Consider the following 23,569-nt stretch of genomic DNA (forward strand, 5'->3'; position numbering starts at 1 on the left):
ATGCTTCTTAGCACAAAACTGTTAGTTTTGGTAGATCTATATCAGGACTTGGGATGGATGGATTATCATGAATTTCGTATATATGGTATTCAGGTGTTTGGTAGTTTTCTATAGGGCTAGAATTGTGATAAATGCTATCTACAGACATTAACAACTGTCAGTGTTTGACTTATTTTGCCAGATACCTAATATTAGTAATAATGTGTTGGCTTATAGGTTTGGACTATAAGCTCCACCATTACATCCACAAGAAACTCAAACTCCTGCTCCACAATCATATGCACCAGAACCACCAAATCCACCATCAAATTCATCAGTAACTCCAACTTCATCAGCAACTCAAACTCCAACATTGCATTCAAAAGAACCATCAACTCCACCATCACATTGACCAGTACCGGTATATTCACCAGAACCATCAACTCCTGCCTCCCATTCACCAGAAACACCAATCCCTGCTGCTATTTCAACAGTATCACCGAGTCCTTATGCACATTCACCAGAACCACCAACTCCATGATCACATTCACCAGAAACACCAACTCCTGCTGCACATTAACCAGAACCACCAACCCCTGCTGCACATTCAACAGGAACCACCAACTCCACTATCACATTCACTAGAAACATTAAGTCCTGCTCTACATTCAGCAGTATCGAGTTATTCAAAATTAGAGCCTTTAGTTTTTAACTGGTTACCTCGTTACCACTCGTTACCTCTTTTAGTAACAACGCGAATCACACCATGTAGTGTATTTCCACCAAGCCGTTCTGTCCCTTTTTTGCTACAATGAGCAAGGAAAATATAAAAATGCCAATACTTCCTGAACCAGAAAGATTTAGAGTTTTTTATAGCACGTTGGATAGCTGAGAGTCTCTTCTTTCTTTAAGAGCCCAGTGACCAGGAATGATCTCTTCTTTCTTTAAGAGCCCAGTGACCAGGAATGAAACTAGGTTAGGTTGCCTACTCGTTACAAGGGATAGGACTAGGTAGGATTGTTAAACTGTGGACTAGGTAGGATTGTTTAACAGTGGACTAGGTTGGATTGTTTAACAGTGGACCGGACATGACTATAGGTTTGATTGTTTAACAGTGGACTAGGTTGGATTGTTTAACATTGGACTAGGTCAGATTGTTTAACAGTGGACCGGACATGACTATAGGTTGGATTGTTAAACAGTGGACTAGGTAGGATTGTTAAACAGTGGACTAGGTTGGCTTGTTAAACAGTGGACTAGGTCAGATTGTTAAACAGTGGACCGGACATGACTATAGGTTGGATTGTTAAACAGTGGACTAGGTAGGAATGTTAAACAGTGGACTAGGTAGGATTGTTAAACAGTGGACTAGGTTGGATTGCTAAACTGTGGTCTAGGTTGGATTGTTTAACAGTGGACTAGGTTGGATTGTTTAACAGTGGACCGGACATGACTATAGGTTGGATTGTTAAACAGTGGACTAGGTTGGATTGTTAAACAGTGGACTAGGTTGGATTGTTAAACAGTGGACTAGGTTGGATTGTTTAACAGTGAACCGGACATGGCTAGGTTGGATTGTTAAACAGTGGACTAGGTTGGATTGTTAAACAGTGGACTAGGTTGGATTGTTAAACAGTGGACCGGACATGACTATAGGTTGGATTGTTAAACAGTGGACTATGTAGGATTGTCTAACAGTGGACTAGGTCAGATTGTTTAACAGTGGACCGGACATGGCTAGGTTGGATTGTTAAACAGTGGACTAGGTTGGATTGTTAAACAGTGGACTAGGTCGGATTGTTAAACAGTGGACCGGACATGACTATAGGTTGGATTGTTAAACAGTGGACTAGGTAGGATTGTTTAACAGTGGACTAGGTCAGATTGTTTAACAGTGGACCGGACATGACTATAGGTTGGATTGTTAAACAGTGGACTAGGTTGGATTGTTAAACAGTTGACTAGGTTGGATTGTTAAACAGTGGACTAGGTTGGATTGTTTAACAGTGGACTAGGTCAGATTGTTTAACAGTGAACCTAGGTTGAATTGTTTAACAGTGAAATACTTTCTGGTCTGTATTTTATAACATTATTAGGTTAAACGACATTAGGTTATATTCTTTAACAGTGCTCTCCACTACTAAAGATTCCAACCAGTGACCACGCTAACTGCACCTGATCCGTTTTATATTACAAAAAAAAAAAGTAATAATAAATGACGTAATGTAATTGCGTAAAACATTTTCATTGGCGCATACAAAACAATAGGCAGGATTTTCATTGTTATTTTTTCGATACTGGCGTAATCATTTCAGAGCAGGTGTATTCCGATCAGAATAACAACTAATACTTACTTAGCGCTAGCCATTAGCGATGCAAGGTTCTAGAAATCCGTTCGGGAATGTTTTGCCGAAAACGTAAATCGGGGAAACACTTTTTTGAACACGGACGCAGCGAATGGAAAAAGCCGATTTGAAAGCTCAGCTTGGGCTGACCAACAAGTCATTTTATTTGAAAACAAAACCCCTTTAGATAGTTAGACTTTCCCTTTTACCTTGTACCATTATTATCGAGCTTTTATTTTCCTTTTTATGAGCTATGCATTTTTTAAAAGCTACTCCAATTTTCGGGTCAGGTATTTGTTGGGCTGGGGTTGCTTAAAGCATTCTAGGTCATTTTCTGAAAAATCTGTATTGACCACCCTAGTATTATGTAATGTTTCTGCTTATTGGGTCAAGGGCTATCGTATACCTTGGTAAGATTTTCTAAAAAGCTTTCACGTTACAAGATAGTGAAAAAGAATTTGGCTAATTTGAGCTCTCGAGCCTCAGTATAGCAACCTGGTTGATTATATGAAAAAACGTGTGTCGTTATCTTCCTCTGTATGTAGCTGGTATATGTATATGATCTCTTGGTGACAAATGTCTTTTTAATTTCATCATTTTAGGATGGCATTGATCTTATCCTTGGCAACTATGAGATTGAGAATAGCCGGGAGAAAACTCAAGTTTTTGAACTAAACAAAAGCTGGATTAGTACTGTAAGTTTGTTGATTTTCGTTGTTATAGTACAAACTACCTTCTTGTCTCAAAACGTCAAATTTTCTTTCTTACTTAGAGTTGAGGATTTTTCGATTTTTAGGCTGGGCGTACCCTCATAGCCTAATACCCCTCAACCTCTTTCCCTGCGTTTTATCAGCTTTTTGATGCTTACTGATGGCGCCAGATAATATTCACTGGCGTCAATCAGTAGCGTAAATAAAGCCTGGGATACACGGGGACGAGGTTGAATACCCCTCTGTATCTTATAGCGGATAGATTTGTCTGTTTCAGGACAATCCCTGGCAGCCTTAGCGCATGAGTACCATTCGGTATCATTCAAAAAGCTTTAAAGTTATGACCTGATGTTGTGTTTTACTAGAGTAATTGGTCCCGAAGACAGTTATTTTACTAAAGGATTATAATATATATTTTTTGTTCTACTTTTTATTTAGCTACCGTTCGTTTTGCTCATCGGATTTTCAATGTTTACGATTAGTCTCCTCATACCAGCAAGTAAGTCACGTGGTTTTATTTCTATTATTCTCTGTGAAAACAACGATTGATTCTCTCCGTTCGCTTGCCTTTTCACTAAAATTATTGAGAGTTTTTCGTTGGATAGCAAAATCTTATATCAAAGAATCAACTTGTTACATCAAGCTTGATTCTTGGAACCAAAATTAGTTGAACTTTATATTCACCAGCTTTAACCTTTATCTTCTTAAAACTTTATTTTACCCGTTTCGATTGGTTCCCTTTCACTCTTGTTTTAGCCGAGCCAATAACAGCTGGCTTAGAGTTGACGCAAAATTATATCTTGTGCGACATTCTCCGCGCTGCTGGTCTAAACACCTTTTAAGATTATTGGTATACGCTCACCTACACGCACATCCTCTTCTCGCTTGTTGCGGTGAGCGTTTTATGATAATGCACGCTCTTGCACGAGCACAGTGTACTTTAAAACACTCTTTTTCCCCTTAGATTCTAAGTTGTCTTCAATCAATCTTACATCCATATAGATGTGTGTCGCGATTGAGAATTCCGATAATTTTTTAAATAATAATTTAATCCTAGCTCAAGTTTTCCGGAAAAAAGTTTTTCACGTCTAACATGGTTCAGTTGCGTTTATTAACTGCACTCTGCATGCGCACTTTCTATTACCGAGTTATTTGACTGTGTTTTTGCTAAGTTTATTTTCAATACTTAACTCACCAGGTGTTTACAATCTATCCCCTCTCATAGTGAGCCATGGATTTATTGTAAGCAGTCTCACAGAGTAATAATTTGTGTTTTTTCTTTTTTTTACTCCTTCAAGCTGATTTCAAGTTGCAGCTGATGTATGTGCTATTCTGGGCATTTGCGTGCTTGATTACGCTTTATTTTGTCGTTTTGTACGGTACCGAGTTCGTTGATAAGCCTCGATTAGCTAACAAACGAGATAATAAAGAGGCAAAGGCTTAAAGTCATAAACCAAAAGAACATTAGAGAATAGATTTATTCTTAAAATGAATTTAATTTTTTTTGTAGAAATTTTCAAGTTTATTTTAGGAGGTTTTCAAAATATTAAAGTTTGTTCTGTGAGAAAAAAATTACTAGAAATCATCATAATCTGACTGCAAGAACACAGAAAAAGTCCTTTAAACTTATAGCAATTTCAACTTTCTTGGAATATTCAATTTTTCCCTTAGATATAGGAAAATTCTAAACAATATAATATTGCACATACACCGTATACTTACCTTGAAGCTTACCAAGCTTGCCAACAGTCTTCCCAGACTCCTATTATTGAGATTACATAGTTTACCCAAAATTGGCTTTAGTTTTCAGGGTTTAAAAAGGTTTTAAACCCTTCATTAGTTGCTAGTCCGGTATTATATGAAAATTCAGTTTAATGTTTAGTAATAATTTTTTAATCAAAAATTGTAATTTATTTTACAAGGTATTATATAAACGAAATTTTTCAAATCAAATAATTTTGAAATGAGGCTTCATAAAGAAAGCCTCCCTTTTAATATTATTTTGTACACATTTTGTTCCTTCTCTATTTTATGTTAAAAATCGATAGTCAAGGGGTCTGAGGCGCGAGCACCTCGAACCAGGGGTTCTCGGTTCGAATCTCCGCTTCTTCTATGTTTCGGTCATGGTGTTCTAAATCTTATGCGCCCAGTACATAAAAGTTGATCCGGCTGGCTGGTCATGGGCCCCTTCAAATTAATCAAAAGACTGTCTGTGAGTCCTAGATTACAGGGTTTTCCACGTAAAATGCCGATAATTGGGTGAATTTTGACTCCCCGGACAGTAGGTCTAACCCCCCGGACAAGCATCAGTTGACCCAATGGATAATCAAGATTACCCCCAAACAGAGCAAGTTTACACCCCGGGCAGGGCAAATTTTGTAGATTTTTCACTACCCGGAAACTACATCCTCCACCACCATGTACATACATTTTCTGGAAGAGCCCATTGATAGAATTGCTAGCTCATGTTTTAAGCCAATTATCCTTGAGTATACGGGGTGCACCAAAAAAAAGTATACAGTTTTGTCGAGATATTGTCAGCTTCAGGATTCAAATTTTTTGTTCATTCTTTTTTTATCGTAAAGAGGATGCTCTAACTTGAATTTTGAGCTATCATACTTAAAATTTGAAAAAGTAGTTCGAAAGTTATTTAAAAAAAACTGACTTTTTTCCATGTCAGAATTTCAAAAAATCATTAAAAACAGCAATCACGCTATAAATACCGTATTACTTCGTACAAACGCCCCCTTCTTTTAAACGCCCCCCTCGAATGAACGCCCCTCCCAAAAGGAAAATTATTTAACAAACGCTCCCCCCTCAAATAAACGCCCCCTTCTCGAATGAACGCCCCCTCTAGAGGAGGGGCGTTTATTAGAAACTTGTGACTTAAATACTTTGATACAAGTTTTGATTAGGATTGAAAGGGAAGATTTTAGTCTTTTTTGTAACCAGATCAGTTTTGATGCTATTTTAGTCGCTGACCCAAAGAAATTTGCACTGAAATCCTGGTATAGAACTAAAACAAAAAGTAGATTTACTCTAAATATTCGACGTAAGACTCAAATAATCTAATAAACGCCCCCTTCTTTTAAACACCCCCCTCGAATAAACCCCCTCACTTTTAAAACCGATTCGCCGGCCCTGAAACCTCTCTTGGAGATTTCCGAAACTTTTTGTCAGCTTTTCCAAAAATATTATCCCACATGAAAATAGCTTGCTTTACCATATTTAAATATGTAATAAATTATGTAATGAGTTTTGATTAATACATAAGTAGTTGCATTTTTTGGTATTTTTATGTGTAAAGAGGGTAAGTGTCAAGAGAAAAGTTGGCTCGCTGTTTTTGATGATATTCTTTTAAATAACTTTCGAACTACTTTTTCAAACCTAATGTATGATAGCTCAAAATTCAAGTTAGAGCATCCTCTATACGATAAAAAAAAAATGAACAAACATTTTAAATCCTGAAGCTCACAATATCTCGACAAACCTGGATACTTTTTTTTGGTGCACCCGGTAATTGATGACGATTTATTCTCTTTTTAAAAGCGATGAGCAATTGTTTTTGAAAATTAAATTCATAAACAAAAATTTAAATATTTCGACATCAATCTGATATATAATGTTTTTTCGACATATCGTAGATATTAACAACATAGAAAATGTGTTGTTTATTGTGGGAATTAACAAGGATGTTTTCAACTTTTGGTTTTCATTAAATTTTGTTATGGAATGGTGTGATCTCTATGGAAAAGAAACAGGAGAAACAGAGAAGATGTTGTAAACTTTTCAGCATGACCTAAAGTAAGTAGTAAGTAAAATTCTCAGATACCATTTAAATAATGCCTTTCTCGATTATGGTTCGGAGGTAATGATAACATATACAGTTCAGCCTCTTCAATTCGAACCTGTAACTCAAATGTCTCCTTAAGTCGAACAAGTTTTACTATCCCTTCAATTAACAATTCATCATAAACCTTACTCCATAACTCGAAATTTCTTTAACTCAAACAATTTGTGTCCCCCGTGCGTTATGGAGACTCCATTGTATATTTTTCTTTGATTAACATTCTTAGTGGAAAAGTGGAAGTGTGTACGTTAGGGATTTAAGTTTGGATTGAAATTCGGCAAAAATCCTTAGGGTTGATCTTCTAACATTGCCTTCTCAACATGGGTAGTATGCCTTTTGTAGAAAGCCTTAGAAGACGGAACATCAGTTTTTCTACTTTCTACTGATGGAATTATTATACTGTTATTGCGGTTTTCCTCGCATAATCTACTACGAATAAGAACTGTGCTTGCTGTGTTTAGTTTGATATGATTAGATTTCTAACATTTTTTTACAAATTCTTTCTGCTGTGATTACCCCTAACTGTAGGCTTTAATCCAATTCCAACCATCCAACGTAGGTATACTAAACTTAACTATATTAAACTTATCTGTTTAAATTATTTCAATGTCGAACTTACATACCTCTTTGTCGTTTTATCATGTTTTCATCTAAGCTTATTGTCATTTATCAGAATGATGTAAAGACGAATTACTAATTTTTAGATTTTTATGGAGCTGGCTTCTTATGTCAAAATTAGGGTATTTTTCATACATGTGATGATATTTAATACCATTTTTAAAGAATTTGAATTTTGATAAGTTAGTATGTCTGCGACCGTAGTCAGAAACGACCCGAAGGTAGTGGGGGTACCACTCTTTCTCTTTGGGTTACTTGAGTACACGTTTTTTTTTATAAGAACAAATTTTGAAGCCTTCGGATGCTCTGAACTTTTTGAGTTTTAAGCCCTCAAAATTTTTTTAACTTGTTCTTAGCGATTTTGGCCATCGAAGCCTTATGTTCTTATAAAGTTTGTTCTTATAAAAAAACGTGCAACACTTGATCCTTAACTTTAATTGTTAAGCATCGAGTAGAGAGGCATTAGTAACATTTTGAACAGAACACGAAATCTTTGGTATGGCCCGGCCGGGGATGAACCCACGTAGCCAAACGGTCTATCTTTGCATTACGGTCGCTTTGAACTTTACTTCCTGTGCACTTCCTGTGGTACTTTAATGGGATAAACTTTCGCGGGGATTAAATTTCGCGTTTGAGCCTGCTGGAGGCACTATTTGGTGGCAATATTTTCACGATTCTTTGGCTTTTACTGCCAAATCATGCATGTTAGTTGTTGAAATACACATTATTAGCGCTTCTTTGATGCAAGTAACCATTCAAATAGTATTTATATATTTTGAGTTTTGATTAGAAATATTTCGCGGAAGAGGCCCTTCCAAATTTCCATTGAGATTTAATTTCGCGGATTTTCGCGGATGACATCCAAATCCGCGAAATCCACGAAATTTAATCCCTGCGAAAGTTTATCCCATTAAAGTAGATGGCAAACATTTCGAAAGTAATAGCAAGCCAGATTTTTTAGAGTATTGCACACGATAAACATTAAATCAGTTTCTAGCGCCCACGTTTTGAATTTGTATTGGTTTCTTGCAATGATGGGTACAAAACACAAGGAAATGTTGGTTCGTTCAGTAGTGTAGACAGGAGGGGCGTAAAATTTGTGTAGAAAGCTGCTATGGCTCTTCATGTTTCTACTTTTTGAATTGAATGGAACTTTTCGTTATTTTCTAAATTTTTTTGTGCATTGGCTACAAACGTTTTAGTTACGGATGGCCACAAAATGAATAATTTGGCAGAATGTTTAATATCAGCTGTACTGAATTTGATTATTGTCATTATGTATAAGTTAAAACTTAAAAGAGGGTTGGTGCCAGGAAAAATAATATGCACTTCTATGAAGGCTTAAGTAGCGTGTTCAAGTATGTTTGTGCATTTTCTTGAAATCGGTCTTGTATGCGATATTCGTGTGTTGATTGAACGATATGGGTAAAAATGGATGGGTGAACGGCTATAGTAGAGTAGAGTATTACGGAAATCAGTTTTGAAGTATAAGTAGACTATAAATCGAGTACCTTAAGGGAAGAAATTTTCGCGAGAAGAAATTTTCGCGGAGTTTAATTTCGCGTATCAGAGTTTCAAAATGGCAAATTTTGCGGAATTTAATTTCGCGAATGAGCCGATTTTAAAAGTTTCACGGAATTTAATTTCGCGATTGAGAAGAATTTATCAACTTAGATTAACTTTTAAGCATCACGGAGTTGTTTATATTTGTTTATATATGATAAAAAATACACGTTATAATGCTTAAAAATCAATTGTGTCCATCTTTTTTGGTAATACCTGGTCAAAAACAACAAAATAAAAGAAGAAGAAAAAAAAATCGAATTTCGCGGAATTTAATTTCGCGATTTAACAATTTTGGTGTGTTTCGCGGAATTTAATTTCGCGAATTACGCCCAAATTCGCGAAATTAAATTCCGCGAAAATTTCTTCCCTTAAGGTATTTGGCCCAGCCTTGGCCCAGATCTGATTCTTTTATGGAACTTATGGGATATTTCTGAACATGACTTTAGTTATCTTATTTCTTCAAATTTACGGAAAAGATTTCCTAAAGAATTTATCGACCCTTGGTAGAAAATTGAAGTTCAAGATTATTATTTTTGTGAGAGAGGGGGGTTGGGGCTATTTTCCTAGGGTACGATCGTCCAGGAGATAATTGTCTGTGGCTCTTCTTAGGAGGGTGGGGTAATCTTCCTGGGTTAACCGTCCAAAATTGATTCTTTTTCAAACATCAATCCAATTTACAAACTGTGATATCTTGAAAGTGGTCTATTCCTTAGCAGGTTTACAGCATGCTTTTTTTTAATTTTTATTAAAGGGGCTCCCCCAGGGGCTGGCGTGACACGTGAATGAGCCTTTTTTCCTCTTTTCTTTTTCACGTGAATACGTGAATTGGACTTTTTCAGCGCGTGAATACGTGATTTGAGATATCAGCGTGAACGTGAAAATAAGATTTTTCCAGCGTTAATTCGTGAATTGAGATTTTTAGCGTGAACGTGAAAAGCAAATCATTGTCTAAAACACAAGGAAACTCTAAAAATCTAAGACAGAAATCTATAAAGTTTTCTTTGCTCGCTTCGCTCGCATAGTCTTGGATTAACTTATTGTCATATTAACTTATTGTCATGGTAAAGTCATTCAAAATAATCTAAATTTTATAACATTAAAATCATCAAAGATGTCTAAAGAAATATTTTTGTCATTTTTCTGAGGGCGTGTTTTTTTCAATCTTTGTGCATCGAGAGCGTTTTTAGCCAAAACAGTCTAGAGAAAATTTTCTCCGTCAGCGTTTAATAATGGTCGGCTCTGTCTCCGTAGTCACTCATATTCTACTACAATATACAATACACAAAATGATACCGCGTTAACTTAGAGGATTTTTACTCTTTCAATAATTTGCAAAAGTAGGTAGTTCTAAAACATTTTGTATACATGCAGCATCGAACAATCAAAAAGTAATCCTCATAGATAATTGATGCACATGATGCGTTTTCAAGCAATCTAGACGCGGCAGACCTAAAACATTGCTTTATTTAAGCTCAAATAGATGTAAAAGATGCCTTAAAAGGTTGGCCCTATCGAGAATAAGGTCACAAAACTGCAGAAAACTTCATATTGACGAAAATGTTTGGCATAAGAATAGGTCAAACTGCTTAAAGGAAACCATAAAAAGGTAATATTTAGCCCAATAAGGTCACAATCGTTTTAACCAAAGATATAAAAGCAAAATTGGCGCGTGAACGTGAAAATGATCTTTTTCGCGCGTGAATACGTGAATTGGAAAAATTTGGTGCGTGAATACGTGAATTGAGGGTCGACTGGGGGGGGGGGGCCTCATTAAACTTAGCTGTATGAAAATGTTAGTGTAAGAAAAACGACTTGAATTTTTAAATGTTTACCATTCTTTAACAGCATGAAGACTCTCCGATATGTATAAACTTGTATTCTGTTCGTTTTGAATCCAGAAATGTGGGACGACAATTTATTGGCATTTCAAAGGAAAGATTTTGAAATTTGTTTCCAGTACTTCTTTATCGTGAATGTCATGTACTAACCATAGATATCTTATATAAAATACTAGATAGAGCTACTCTGTATTTCCCAAGGAACGTCAGGTGAAGCAAAATAATGCGCTATCTTAACTGAAAGTAGGTCACAGTTCGGTACCGGCAATTTAGTCAATCATGCAAAAAAAAAACTGAGTGGCGCGAAGCGACTAGGCAAAAAATAGGCTGGATAGATCAAATTGCCGGCACTGAACTATGGTCTACTTATCTAAGATGGCGGATTATTTTGCTTTAGCTAGGGACGGAGTAGCTCCATCTAGTGTTTTATATAAGATATCCGTGGTACTGACACGTTACGGTCCCGAAGTTGTCATTCGATTCTCAGTACATAAGTACCCACTGATAGTTCAGAAATGAACGGATAAGCTTTTTTCCTTTTTTTCCTTTTTTTCCTTTTCCTTTTTAGTATTCGATTTTTATGGATGCTATTCATATGAGTTTTTGGGTGCTTCCGTAATAAAACATTATGTCATCATGAATATTGTTAATATGAACAACAGAAAATTTTGAAGTCGTCTGATATGAATGTAGTGATGATTTAGATGTTTTTTTATTTCTAGCTAAAGGTCTTGGTAGGAGATCCTCTCTAATAAAACACATATAAATACTTATCTATCATTATCATGTATAAATACAGCACTGTTTTTATTTTGGTTTAGACTTTAATAATATAATACGTAATAAAAATGGATTAATTACTAGTCGACTTTGACAGTTTTATAGGAAGTGCCGATGTTTAGAATTTGGATTGGAGAAGTTTTGTTCCTTTGAGATTTAGTTTATGGTTTGAGTTTGAATATTTTGGTTGACCCATTATCCATTTTCTTAATTTCAACAAGAATGTTATATTTTTATGTTGAAATTTTCTTCAATTTTTCGTGTAATGAGGAGGCAAAATGGCGTAAATTCTCTCGGGAGACCCAACTGACTCTTACAAGTTGAGGACATCGAGTTTGCAGCCCAGTAAAAGCTAGAGAGGGATCTTTAATCTTTCTCAAAATAAGAAAAAGTGAAGCTTTAAGATTTGCATCGTTTTTGGGATGACAGATTGAATCTAGTGCTTTTCAATGTTTTCACATGGCACATTTTTCAAGTTTTTTGCGGGAGTTTTTGCGATGGATTTTACTTCCAATCTAGCATTTAAGTGAAAACCACGCGGGTCACTTGTGTCGGGGGCCACTTATAGCTTTTTGATAGACTGGATGGCGCTGATAAGTGGCTTTGCTTGAGGTGTTAGCAAATCCGTGCTACTAGATCCAGTCCCTTTTTGAATAAAAGCAAGCAGAAAACCATGACCATTAAACCATTTAGCATGTATTTTATATATTGTTATGTTGTTGTTTTATAGTTTTTGAAAACAAAAGTGAAAAAAATAAAGATGGCGAAATCCTCTTGTCTACTTCTATGGACATCAAAATCATCAGAAAGCAAAGTTCAGTCAGAAGTAGACTCTAGTCTACTTGTGTAGTAGCTTCAGTAGATTCATTTCCCATCCAAAATCTCAATGGAGTGGAAATTTATCTTACGGAATGACCTTAGACGATGCTATCGTCCGTTTAGAGGGTCAGTAAACGCAGAAAAATATATTTGCGTATAGTCAGGGCGTCAGGGTGGTTTACGGGAAAGAAAGTGGTGGCAGACATAATCTGACCCTGTAAACACCTCCGCCATTGCTTACTCCGGCCGCCCCATGCTAAACACCCGTTCACAAATTTTTCCTGCCTCTTAAACTATTTACTTTTTTTAGTGATCTCATCATCATCATCCTTCGATCTAGATCCGAGAGCCCCCTACATTTCCGGTTCTGCAACTTAACCTTGTTAAGTCTCTAGAGTTTCTCTTAACAAAAAAATAAAGTGATCTAGGATCGTCTGCTGAACACCTATCGTTGTTTACTTTTTGGAAGCATGCATGGAGATACTAAAAAGTAATCGAAAAATGAGAATTTTATATAACCATCATTAATTCTCTCAGTACCCTCCCTCACAAGTCAACTGTTATTTTTTTATTCACTTACTTCTCCTGAAAATAAAGGAATTTAGGGAAAATTTTCCCCTTTGGTTTTTAAATTAATTATTATATCACATCGATGTATTAGAAAAAGAATGAATTAATATCTATCAGCCTGGACTGAATATGAAAGTTATAATTTTCTCCCCAATGGACCATAAATGCAAATTCTCACAGGAAATATGTAAACTGTTGTCTTTATTTTCATTTAAAGTGCTTGAAAAGATGTACTTATCAGACTTCTTGGTTCGAATTCCGATAGAGAAAAACAAACTTTATTTCGCTGTTTTTCGGCTGTGTAATTGTATTTTTTTCGTAGTCTGATCATTTTGGAGTTCGTAACCCTGGTTATTATCAACGTTGTAACTTTGTGTTTAAGTGTCGTGCAACAACTAGGTTATGCATACCAATGAGTACCCAGAATACCCAGAATACCCAGAAGAGGCTAAAGAGGAATCTCATATGTTTTGGATGGGAAATAAAGTGCCTTGGTTTACCATCAAGGAGTTTCGGATTTAGCCCTTCGGGACTTTGAAATGAATGTGCCCAAGCGGTTTTCGTGATGGCGGGATTGGCGATTTTTCAAGTTCGTGATTTTGTGATTTCGTGATTGAAGATTTTAAAGTGCGTGATTGTGTAATCGGAGAAACCAACGTGATCAACGTGATCGTGATAGAAAAAAATTTAACTCGTGATAACGTGATTTGGAAATTATTTATGCGTAATTGCGTGATTCGAAAGGTGACCGGGTGGGGGGGCCTCATCAAAGGTGCGCACATTGAAGTATAAGCACAAAGGGCTAGAATCGAATCTCTAACCTTTCTCAGGCAAGAAAAAGTGAAGCCTTAAAATATACGCCGTATTTTTTATGACGGATTGAATCTAGCAATTCCTTTGTTTTCGAGTGATGTTTTTTAAGTTAAGCAGTAATTTTTAGTTTCAATCTGTCATTTGTGTAAAAACCAGGCGGGTCACTCAAAGCCGCGCAACTTTGGTAGGATTTGTTGGCTTCAAATCCTACCAAGGAGATTCGATTCTAGCCCTTCGGGCTTATACTTCATTGGGTGCACACCCCAGAAATAGTTCTTGTTATAAGAGATGCAGATTAGTTTTGAAAAATAATTTCTCTTATCAAATCTTTGCTAGGAAATTGATATAATAATTTTTTTTCAGTGGTTCGATGGACGGATTAGAGGGCTAGAAAGTCAATCAAATCGAATCAAATTTCTAAGCGAAATCTTCGAATATAGCACAACCTATGCATCATAGACCTTTACAAAACCGCAGGAAGTATCAATAAGGATCACGAATCCGTTGGTAGATGCCAGCAGCCTACTTTTTCTAACGGTCTCGTTTTGCTGAAAGATGGAACACCACCTTCTCACAGACCCAGTGGGACCCCGTCTCACTGGAAAAATTGGCTCCGCGCAATTTTTGTCCCCACTGTAAATAATCAAATAAATAAACCAATCCTCGTTGCAAAATATTATGCTATTTTTCCCATCCCCACTGAATTTTCTAACTTTAAAACAAAAGAATTGAAATCCCCTTCGAGTTTCAGTCCGTTATTTTTATCCCCACTGGCTGAAAAAAATCCTACCGGGTCTGTGAGTCTTGTTCAGCAAAAGAAGTGAGGAATCGGGTACTGGCTCGTTTAGTTTTGTCTTATTCTGTCGCATTGGAGCTAAGATAGATCAGAAGACAGATTTTCTACATTTTTCTTGTTACCACAGTAAAAGAAAATTATAACAAGATTAGAGAAAAATATCCTGAAAGGGTTGGATCTCAAATATCTAACCCTACCAAAAATAATCATCAATATTTTCTGTAAAAAATATTATTTTTCCTTCAAAGGGACGGTCTTATGAGGTTAGCCACAGTCTAGATTTCATCGGAAATATAATATTCTGGCTCCATTGAAACTTTGTCTTGTGGTTAGGGCTGATATGGCCAATTTTTGAGCCAGATAAAGGAAGATTAAAGAAAAGGCCTTGATAGTGCCATCTTAGTAGATTGTGAAAGATGGAACTATTTTAGGTCAAAGCTTCGACGATATTCCAAGATATATTCTCATTTTAATTATGTTTTTCTTCTTCTCTAGGGTTTTATGTTTTCTTGAAAATCTTTCAAAATATTTTGAATTTTGAGGATTAATTTTCCTTCAAAAACAATTTTCATGGTTTCCCATGATCACGATTATGATGGAAAAGGGGTTGTCTTCAAAATTTCTTATCAATTGAAGATAGACGCCTGCTAGAGTCGCTTGCGGGTAAAAAGAGGAAAGAAGTAAGGCAAATAGTGAAAATTCATTTAACTGACTTAAATAACAGCAGTTTGACCAGGACTGGGGAGACCGATAGAAGAAATTATGATTCTTGGCGCTTACTAGGTGAAAATCTTGTGATGTGTACGAAGCTAAAGGCGATGTATTTTGGTTAATGTTTCTACTTTCTAATTTAATAATTTAATAATTTGAGGAGTAATTTGGCGGCCTTTGTCTTCTTAGGAAATCGGTCATTTTCGACGGGGCGGGTACTAATGCTACCCCACTACACGTTTTTTTTTTAAAACCTCCAAAAACTTTGAGCCTTCGGATGCTCTTAACTTTTTGGGGATTTAAGCCTAAAAATGTTCTTAACTTGTTCTTAACATTTTGGCCATCGAGGACTTATGTTCTTATATAGTTTGTTCTTATAAAAAAACGTGTACCAGGTACTACAGCTAGGTATATTGCAATTACACCGATTTCGACTGCAAAATCTTTCACAAGGACACTAGACTATGCTCTAGTCTAAGACAAGTCGCTGTCTAAGAAATAAGCCCAAAGCCGAAGAAGATTCGCCAATGGGCCTTTTGCCGAAAAGAGTTTACAGCTGGTAGAGTTTTTTTCCGTATAACACCATAACGCCATACCGCCATATTTTCCCGCCTTTACTATCACTGTAACGGACGATAACATCGTCTACAAAGACACAAGCAATTTCTGTTGATTTCTTCCTACGTTGTCTTGATCGAACGTGACATCGTATGCATCACTTCGTAGTTCAGTTAGAATATTCATCTTGTCTTTTTTAGAAAGCTCAGTATGCAGTATGTAGGCTTTTTTTGGTTTAAAAAGATTTTCTATGCACGGATCTGTTATAAGTTTTTTAAGCTTCTTTACTTGTATTGTGTCTTGTAAATTCTTTCTGGAAAACTCATGAATTTGAACGTGACAGCTCGTACTTAACGTAATAAAAGCTACTATTCTACTTTTATTTCCGAGCGCTAAAGTTTTTAATTCCTGATCAGCGAGTTATGATTTCTTCAAAGATTAACGACAGATAAGTTCTAGCTTTATTTCCTGCTATAGACCTTTTCATAAATTACGTCGTCACGAACATCACTTACCTCGTATTCAATCAATTTCCATGGTGATCAAATCCCTTGAGACATTAAATGATTTTTTATGAATAAAGTAGTAATAAAATTCGCTGGGAGTTAATCACCATGACAATAAATTCATAACAAGCCAAATGATGTTCGTGACGTAATTTATGAAAAGGTCTATTGAAAATTACATAGATTTTGTTATTAATATAAAATTATCTTTTTGATACTCCTAATTCGACGATGACGCTTTTCCCGGAATTTAAGAAATTTGCTACCATCAGTAACTTTCGATATATCATTTTTGCTGCATCAATGGTTTGTGCTTGCAACCATAGAGGTGTAAAGAAAAACAGGAGTTGAATGTGTCGGTAATTGGTCGTTAAAGTCTTTTGATTTCTTTTATAAAATGTATCAAAAGAAATTCTAAGCTCGCCCGATGAAATAAGACTTTTTAGTAGAACTCAAGTTTGCTATGAACATTCTAATAATCAGTATTGAAGATTCTCGCCTTTTAATATACGAAAATTAGATAAAAATTTGTCCACGAAGCAAGTTTATGTTCCATTTCGCTATCCGTTCAATTTTGTTTTGAAAAGATATTTTCTCAAGCCAGAAAATGAAAAGTTCTTTATAAGCACACACGATTTCAGACTCAATCTGTAGACATAAAGTCGCTGGAGAATTTTGGAGGAAAGTATCAAGCAATAGAGTTCACCTTAAGGAAAACATTGATCGAAAAATCTTATCATTTGATGAAGGATTGCCAAGTTTACAGGCCTTTTTTTAGTCCAAATATTTTCTTACACTGATGTCAGAAACAATGAATCTCGTCTCATCTAATTTCTAACGCTTAAATGAGCCAATAGGATTTCACCTATGGATAAAAGAGCTCATTAAAAATGCACGATTTATGAGATTATGAGCATGCATACATCGTAACTTTTTTAATCGTAGGGCGAGCTTGGTTACAATAGCATACTTCTCCTGTTTCTTTATACCTCCATGTTGCAACACATTCAAGATACTCAAGGATTCATTGTTGTTCTTTTGGTGATGGGTTGGACGGACGGATTGAGATTTGTTTCTGTAATGGCGAGGATTGTCTGATTTGGTCTATAGTGCGGGTACAATTTGTCACTCTTTGCCATTGTTTTACAAGTAAACAAGTAAAATTTGCCTGGTGCTCTGATCTTCTTTTTTATGATTTCTTAGCTTAAATGTTCTTGTGTTCACTATGTTGACTAATATGGCTCAAAAGTGCTTGAAAAAGGCTTTCTCGTAAGCTTTTGAGTATTCTGCTAGGGGGATAGCCTCTATCGTTTATTAGCTTTTGTCCAAAATTGAGCTTCTTTTTCTTATAGAATTATTCTTATAAAATGGCGTGCACACGTTTGTTTTTTTATAAAAACATCCAAATTTTTTGAAGCCTTCGGATGTTTTAAAGAAAATTTTAAAGTCTTTTATTCTTTTACTAGGCAGTTTATGTAAAGCTCAGTAGCTCTAAGTAAAAACTTAATTCAAGCAGTTCACGGCCTTCTCCTCCTCCCCTAACCGTCATTCTTCAAATAGAAACGTCTGAGTTCCTACTGAGATATTTTTCCAAAGCAAAATAGAAATAATTTAAAGGTTACAATAACCAGTAACTGATAAAAATATTAACAAAGTTATAAGGTTCTTCTTTCTGTTGATACTTAATTTAAAATAATATTTGGTTTGTTGTAACACCATAGAGCACAATAAAACTATATGAAGTCTTTGTAAATAACGAAAGGAAATGAACATCAAAACTGTTGTTTTCCTTTACACTTTTTGTTTTGTGTTTTATTGTTTTATTGTTGTGTCTCATGTATCATTTACACTTTAATTATGATTCATTAGTGATTTTTAGAAAGAAAGTATCATTATTTTTGATAGGAAGTAATGAAAATTTGCGAATTTCGATGAACTGCCTGAGTCACGTTTTCAAACAGAGACCCTATCTTCATAAGGATAGTACAGGCCCACTGACCTTTATATAACCCTGGACCAAACAATATCTGCCATCTTTGATTGGAGTTTTTTTAGAATTGGTACCCAAGGAGAAGCCATTGCAATGCTAAAAATTAACGTCTAGTGCCGCTACATCATCAAAAGAATTTGAGGGAAAGTATGCCTAGCTCTCTCGATGCATTTACACCGCTATCGAGTAGTGCCGACATTAGGGTACCAATTTTCAAAAAACTCCGATCAAAGATTTTGCTTGGCTGGGATTGAGAAGCTTTGTCCAGGGTTATATAAAGGTCAGTGTACAGGCCCGGTGGAAGTGGGGAGACTGGGGAGACTTCAGCCTCCCAACTTTTGAGCAAATGATTTCGTTTATCTCATTTTGAGCTTTAAGCCACTTTAACGGTTGTACTGCCGGGCCTGTAGTGAAAGAGAGTTTGGTTTGACCCGAGAGAAAAGAGTTCTGATCTTTTAGATTATATAAAAAAGTGGTAGTTGATGTGTTTTGAGAAATTGTATGTCAAAAGCATTGATTGAATGATTTATTGATTGATTTATTTGGTCATTTTTGTACCTCTGATAGCTTTTTCTTTTATTTCTTTCTTGAAGAGGAATGATCATTCTCCGATCTCCGATTAAGTTAAGACTAAGAACTGACTTTTGTGACCCGATTAATATCTAATCTGATATTTCATGTATTAATATTGATTAAGATTGAGTTTTCTGTTTTCGCTTTTTGATTGACCAATCTTCGTATTAATTGACTTCATTACTATTACAGGCTCCTTTAGCCTCTCTAACCACTATATTTATTATTGTAGACTGGAAGTCATCAGAAAACTTTTCATTATTAACATCAAAAGAAAACTTTATGGGAATATCGAAACATTGATTTATGGTTTTCATTTTTAAACGTGGATGTTAAATCATTTAACATATATGAGTCGTCTAGCGTTCTATTCTTTTTGTGTAAGACTAGACTAGAGTCTACTTCTGGCTGAACTTTGCTTTTTTATAATTTTTGATTACGCTGAGTCTAGTGAAATAGACTAGGAGCCTTTGACGAGGTCGCCATTTCGAGAAAAAAAAAATAATAAAAAACTACATACTGTAGAGTTGAAAAATATAGTTAAGAATGAGAAACAAATACCTATCAGTAACAGATTTGAAATCCCTCATTTTCAAATAAACACATCACTTCATCCTATATCTATATAGAGGTTTGCGATTCAGTCTAACTAAAATCTGGCAGATTGTCTTAGAGTCAGCCTAAGCCAAAGCATATTACCATATACAACCGGGCCACCCAGTCTATAAAATAAGCTCTAAGTGGACCCTGGGCTAGACGACTAATTCAGACATAGTAGAAATAAAACAAAAATTAATGGAGGGCGGAACAAATTTTAGTCTATACAAACTAAATCCCTTAACAATAATCATATTATCATATAACGCTTATACTACTGTATTACACGCACTATAAACGACTCCAGTCTAACCCCGGGCTTGTGTAGGACGGGCGGGGTCTCGGGGGTGGGAAAGTTTTGTAGTAAACTGTAAATTTTATTGTTTTAACACTGGAATTTAAGTTAAAATGAATGCTTGTATGTACAAAGTTGCGAGTAGTCTACACAATAGACAGCTCCAGGCTTTTAGGTCTTACTCTTGTAGAGTAGCAGTTTTTACGCTCAAAACGGAGGAAGATATGACGTAGCCTAAGTTTCGAGTTGTCCGATGGAATCCAGTGAAAATTAATTTAATTTCCGTAGAGAATTTATATTTGCTTCCCAATATTTAAGTTTCCATTTAAGAAGATAATATTTTTTCTTTGCTTTTTTTGCGAAATGTCTAGGTTTAGAATAGACATAAACAGTATTATAGAGCCTGATACAAAATGATTGATTTGGTTGTGTTAAGATGAAAGAAGTTGATTTTTATCAAAAAAGAAAATAATTTTGGAAACTGTCTGGAAATTTGTGGTTGAGCCTATACACAAGGCTTTTTCTTCAATGAAATATTGATAGGACGCATTCTCGGCTCGTTCCTGAGTTTGTCTCTTCCATAAAACATTTAAGATTTAAGACATTGATAAAAGCTGGGATAAAAGCTGACAATGAAAAAAACCTCCTTTGGTACTGTATTATGTTAGATGTCTAGCCAAGCGTCTTTAAAATAACTGGAGGAAGAAATGACTCTATATCTGTCTCTTGGTTTGGAAAAGATTTTGCGATCTTAAATCTTTCAAATTGTGAACACCGTTTCAAGACTTTCACATTGAGATTCTTCAATGCAGATTCGATCAATCGAATGATCTATTGAATGAAAAAGTTTTAATTTCTCTTTCTGTTCATGAAAAAGTTTTAATTTCTCTTTCTTTTCAGATAAGCAATAATAGATATACCAAATCAGTCATCCGGCATTTTCCTCACAGATCCATCAACAGATGAGGGATGGAGTGTAGATTCTTATGGGTGGATTCTGATAATACATCAACAGCGCCCTTCTTTGTAGCCATCACCGTCCTTGCTATATGTATCGCCCTTCCTGGAAACATATTAACCGCCCACATTATACTTCATAAACACGACCTGAGAAACGAACCCACTTACTTACTTATCGCCTCAGTTTGTATTGCGGACGTGTTAGTAGCATCCATCGTTCAGCCATTATTTATATGTACCATGTTGCTAGGCACCAGGCATTATTGTTCCCTTGACAACGTGTACTATACGTCTGCCTGGATATCCGCAATGGCTTCTGGGGTAGGAGTGCTACCTATCACTTTGGAACGTTATATGTATATTGTGTACCCCTTAAAATATACTTTTTACGTCACAAAAAAGCGTGCACAGGTTGCCATTACACTGTTATGGGTTATGTCTTTAGCTTTTGGCGTGTTGCCTTTATTTTGGTATGATAGCTTACTCAACCATTCCATCAGTTTATTCATTGTGCTGCTTATTTCATTTTTAATGGTATGCTCGTACAGTAAGATATACTCGAAAGTTCAAAACGTCGTGCCGGTGCATCAAGATTCGCAGACCACCGGGAATAAAAACGTCGGACGTCGCCGTAAAAACCGGTTACAAGGACAAGCGACACGGACAGTATTCTTTGTCGTATTGTCGTTCTTTTTATGCTGGTTTCCTTATTTGATGATAAGCTTCATAATTTCGCTGTATAATTACGATAACACAGACTCACTTACAAATTTCACGCGTGACTCAATCATGATGAAACTATACTGGGGTTGTTTACTTGTCGGATATTGTAATAGCGCCATCAATGTTTTCATTTACGGTCGTAAGAATAGTGTTTTACGCCGTGAAATATCGAATTATTTTCGTAAGATTGTGCGTAGAAATCAGGGTGATCTTATTACGACCGCTATAGCGGGAACACTACGTTTGTACAGTCGAAAAGAAAGCAAAAGGAAAAAAGAAATGAACTCGGAAGAAAGAAATTCTTCCATATAGTAAAGAAGGAAGAAATCTACAGTATTACTTATATATTAAATATCATTTTATTTATTAGTTACTTTTTTATGAATTTTATATCGATATCAGTTATTTAATGGGTAAAAACGAGAGTATTATTCATATGTCATCGATGATATATCAGTTGTTCTACACTGAAGCTGTCGGTCATAGACCAGGTCAATTCATCAGGTTATACCAAAAATAATTTCGTATTAGATTGCTGAGGAACTCACTTTTCAAGATGTTATCCTCCTACATACAGTACAACTTTCAATTAGGGTCTCTTTCGATTTTTAACAATTAAATCAGGTGAAACCGGACCCAGGGAAAAATACTGGCGAACCTGTATAGGATACCATACCTCGATCGATTGGAGGGCAAGTCGACCCCGGTATTTCCAGCTCCAATAGCGTAATTAAAGTTGTTGCAGTTAAAAAGCTCGAAGTTGATCTTCAACAAAGAACACGCCAACTTTTTCCAAAAAAAACGATTATAACTTCGACGGATCAGTCAGTTATCAGCAAAAAAGTCCCTCCCCTAATTGATAATTTTTGAAATATTTATCCAATTGACTTGAATTTTGAAGTGTGCACCAAATATGAATTGGTATATTTGGAGGAAACTTTGGCATCATTGATGACGTTCCCGCCCCAAGATGCTTCCCCTAGTAAAAAATTAGGAACATACTCAAAGGAAAGTTTTACGGAACTATACTTTGGTCTTTCTTGCGATTGAAATTCACGTGGACTCTTTAGCTTCTATTCAAAATTGAAATTAGATCAAGTTTCTCTTTAAGTTGCTTATTCTTTCCATCGCTTCTGCTACATTGAGTTTAAATTTACATTGAGTGAAATCCTCAAAGTAAGCAAAAGTAACACCTTGAGATTTGCGCCGCGTTAAGAGTGACGGACTGAATCTAGCGCTTTCTTTTTAATTCTGGTGATAATTTAACTTTCAGTCTGGTTGTTTGTGTGTAAACCACGAGGGTTTTATGAATCGAATAAGAAACCTCTTCTCACCTCATCTCTAGGCCCTCAGGGATTTTCTACGCAATCTTCTGCTAAACCAAAATGCTTTGTGTGATACATAAAAAAGCTGTATTATTCGAATCTGATCGTAAAGGGGTCATTTGCCAAACATTTGCTTCCAATTAGAATGGTTTAAAGTCAGTTGTAAGACATTTCAACCTGAGTAAGTCTTTCAGTTCAGTCTACAGAATTCAAAAATAAAATCTCGTGAATTATGTTTTAGTAGAGGGCATTATGTAAAATCGCTCGACTGTTTTGTTAGAAGCACTTGTTATACATTTTTGGAAAGCTAAGGGGTAGGGGAATCGAAATTACTATGTTTCCAATTTTTTTTCGGACACTTTGGTGTGATTTTCGGACAAATATGACGGTCTCAGGCAAAAATCATAGGGTTAAAAATTAATGAAAATTTTAGCTCGAGAAAACGGAGACCTGTTGTATATTTTTGGAAAGCTCTCAAAAAATTAGGATTAGAGATATATTGCAAGTATAGGTGATTTCAGTACCTAACTCGAGATATTGAGCTTCAAAAAGCGCAAAAACTGGACAAAATAGCTGTTTCTGGCTGAAAAACACGGTTTTCAAGGGTTAATATCTCGAGTTAGGTACAGAAATCACCTATACTTGCA

The 23,569-nt window shown here is 35.7% G+C and overlaps 2 protein-coding genes and 1 long non-coding RNA gene across 3 annotated transcripts in view; 2 read left to right on the forward strand and 1 right to left on the reverse strand.

Annotated features, from left to right (window-relative positions):
* LOC136814452 (uncharacterized) overlaps positions 1 to 23,569 on the reverse strand; it is a 792,139-nt gene that overhangs the window by 645,315 nt on the left and 123,255 nt on the right. The gene's annotated exons all lie outside the window — the stretch shown is intronic.
* Positions 2,928 to 4,423, forward strand: LOC136814471 (uncharacterized). Its single transcript, XR_010847640.1, has 3 exons — positions 2,928 to 3,019; positions 3,473 to 3,533; positions 4,333 to 4,423. It is a non-coding gene; the product is annotated as an uncharacterized lncRNA (long non-coding RNA).
* LOC136814423 (melanocortin receptor 5-like) lies at positions 20,786 to 22,015 on the forward strand. Its single transcript, XM_067070969.1, has one exon. The coding sequence runs from the start codon at positions 20,884 to 20,886 to the stop codon at positions 21,907 to 21,909; it is 1,026 nt and encodes a 341-aa protein (XP_066927070.1). The 5' UTR covers positions 20,786 to 20,883; the 3' UTR covers positions 21,910 to 22,015.

The sequence above is a fragment of the Clytia hemisphaerica genome, unplaced genomic scaffold (assembly GCF_902728285.1).
Source record: "Clytia hemisphaerica strain Z4C2 unplaced genomic scaffold, Clytia hemisphaerica genome assembly, whole genome shotgun sequence".
Classification (NCBI taxonomy): Eukaryota; Metazoa; Cnidaria; class Hydrozoa; order Leptothecata; family Clytiidae; genus Clytia; species Clytia hemisphaerica.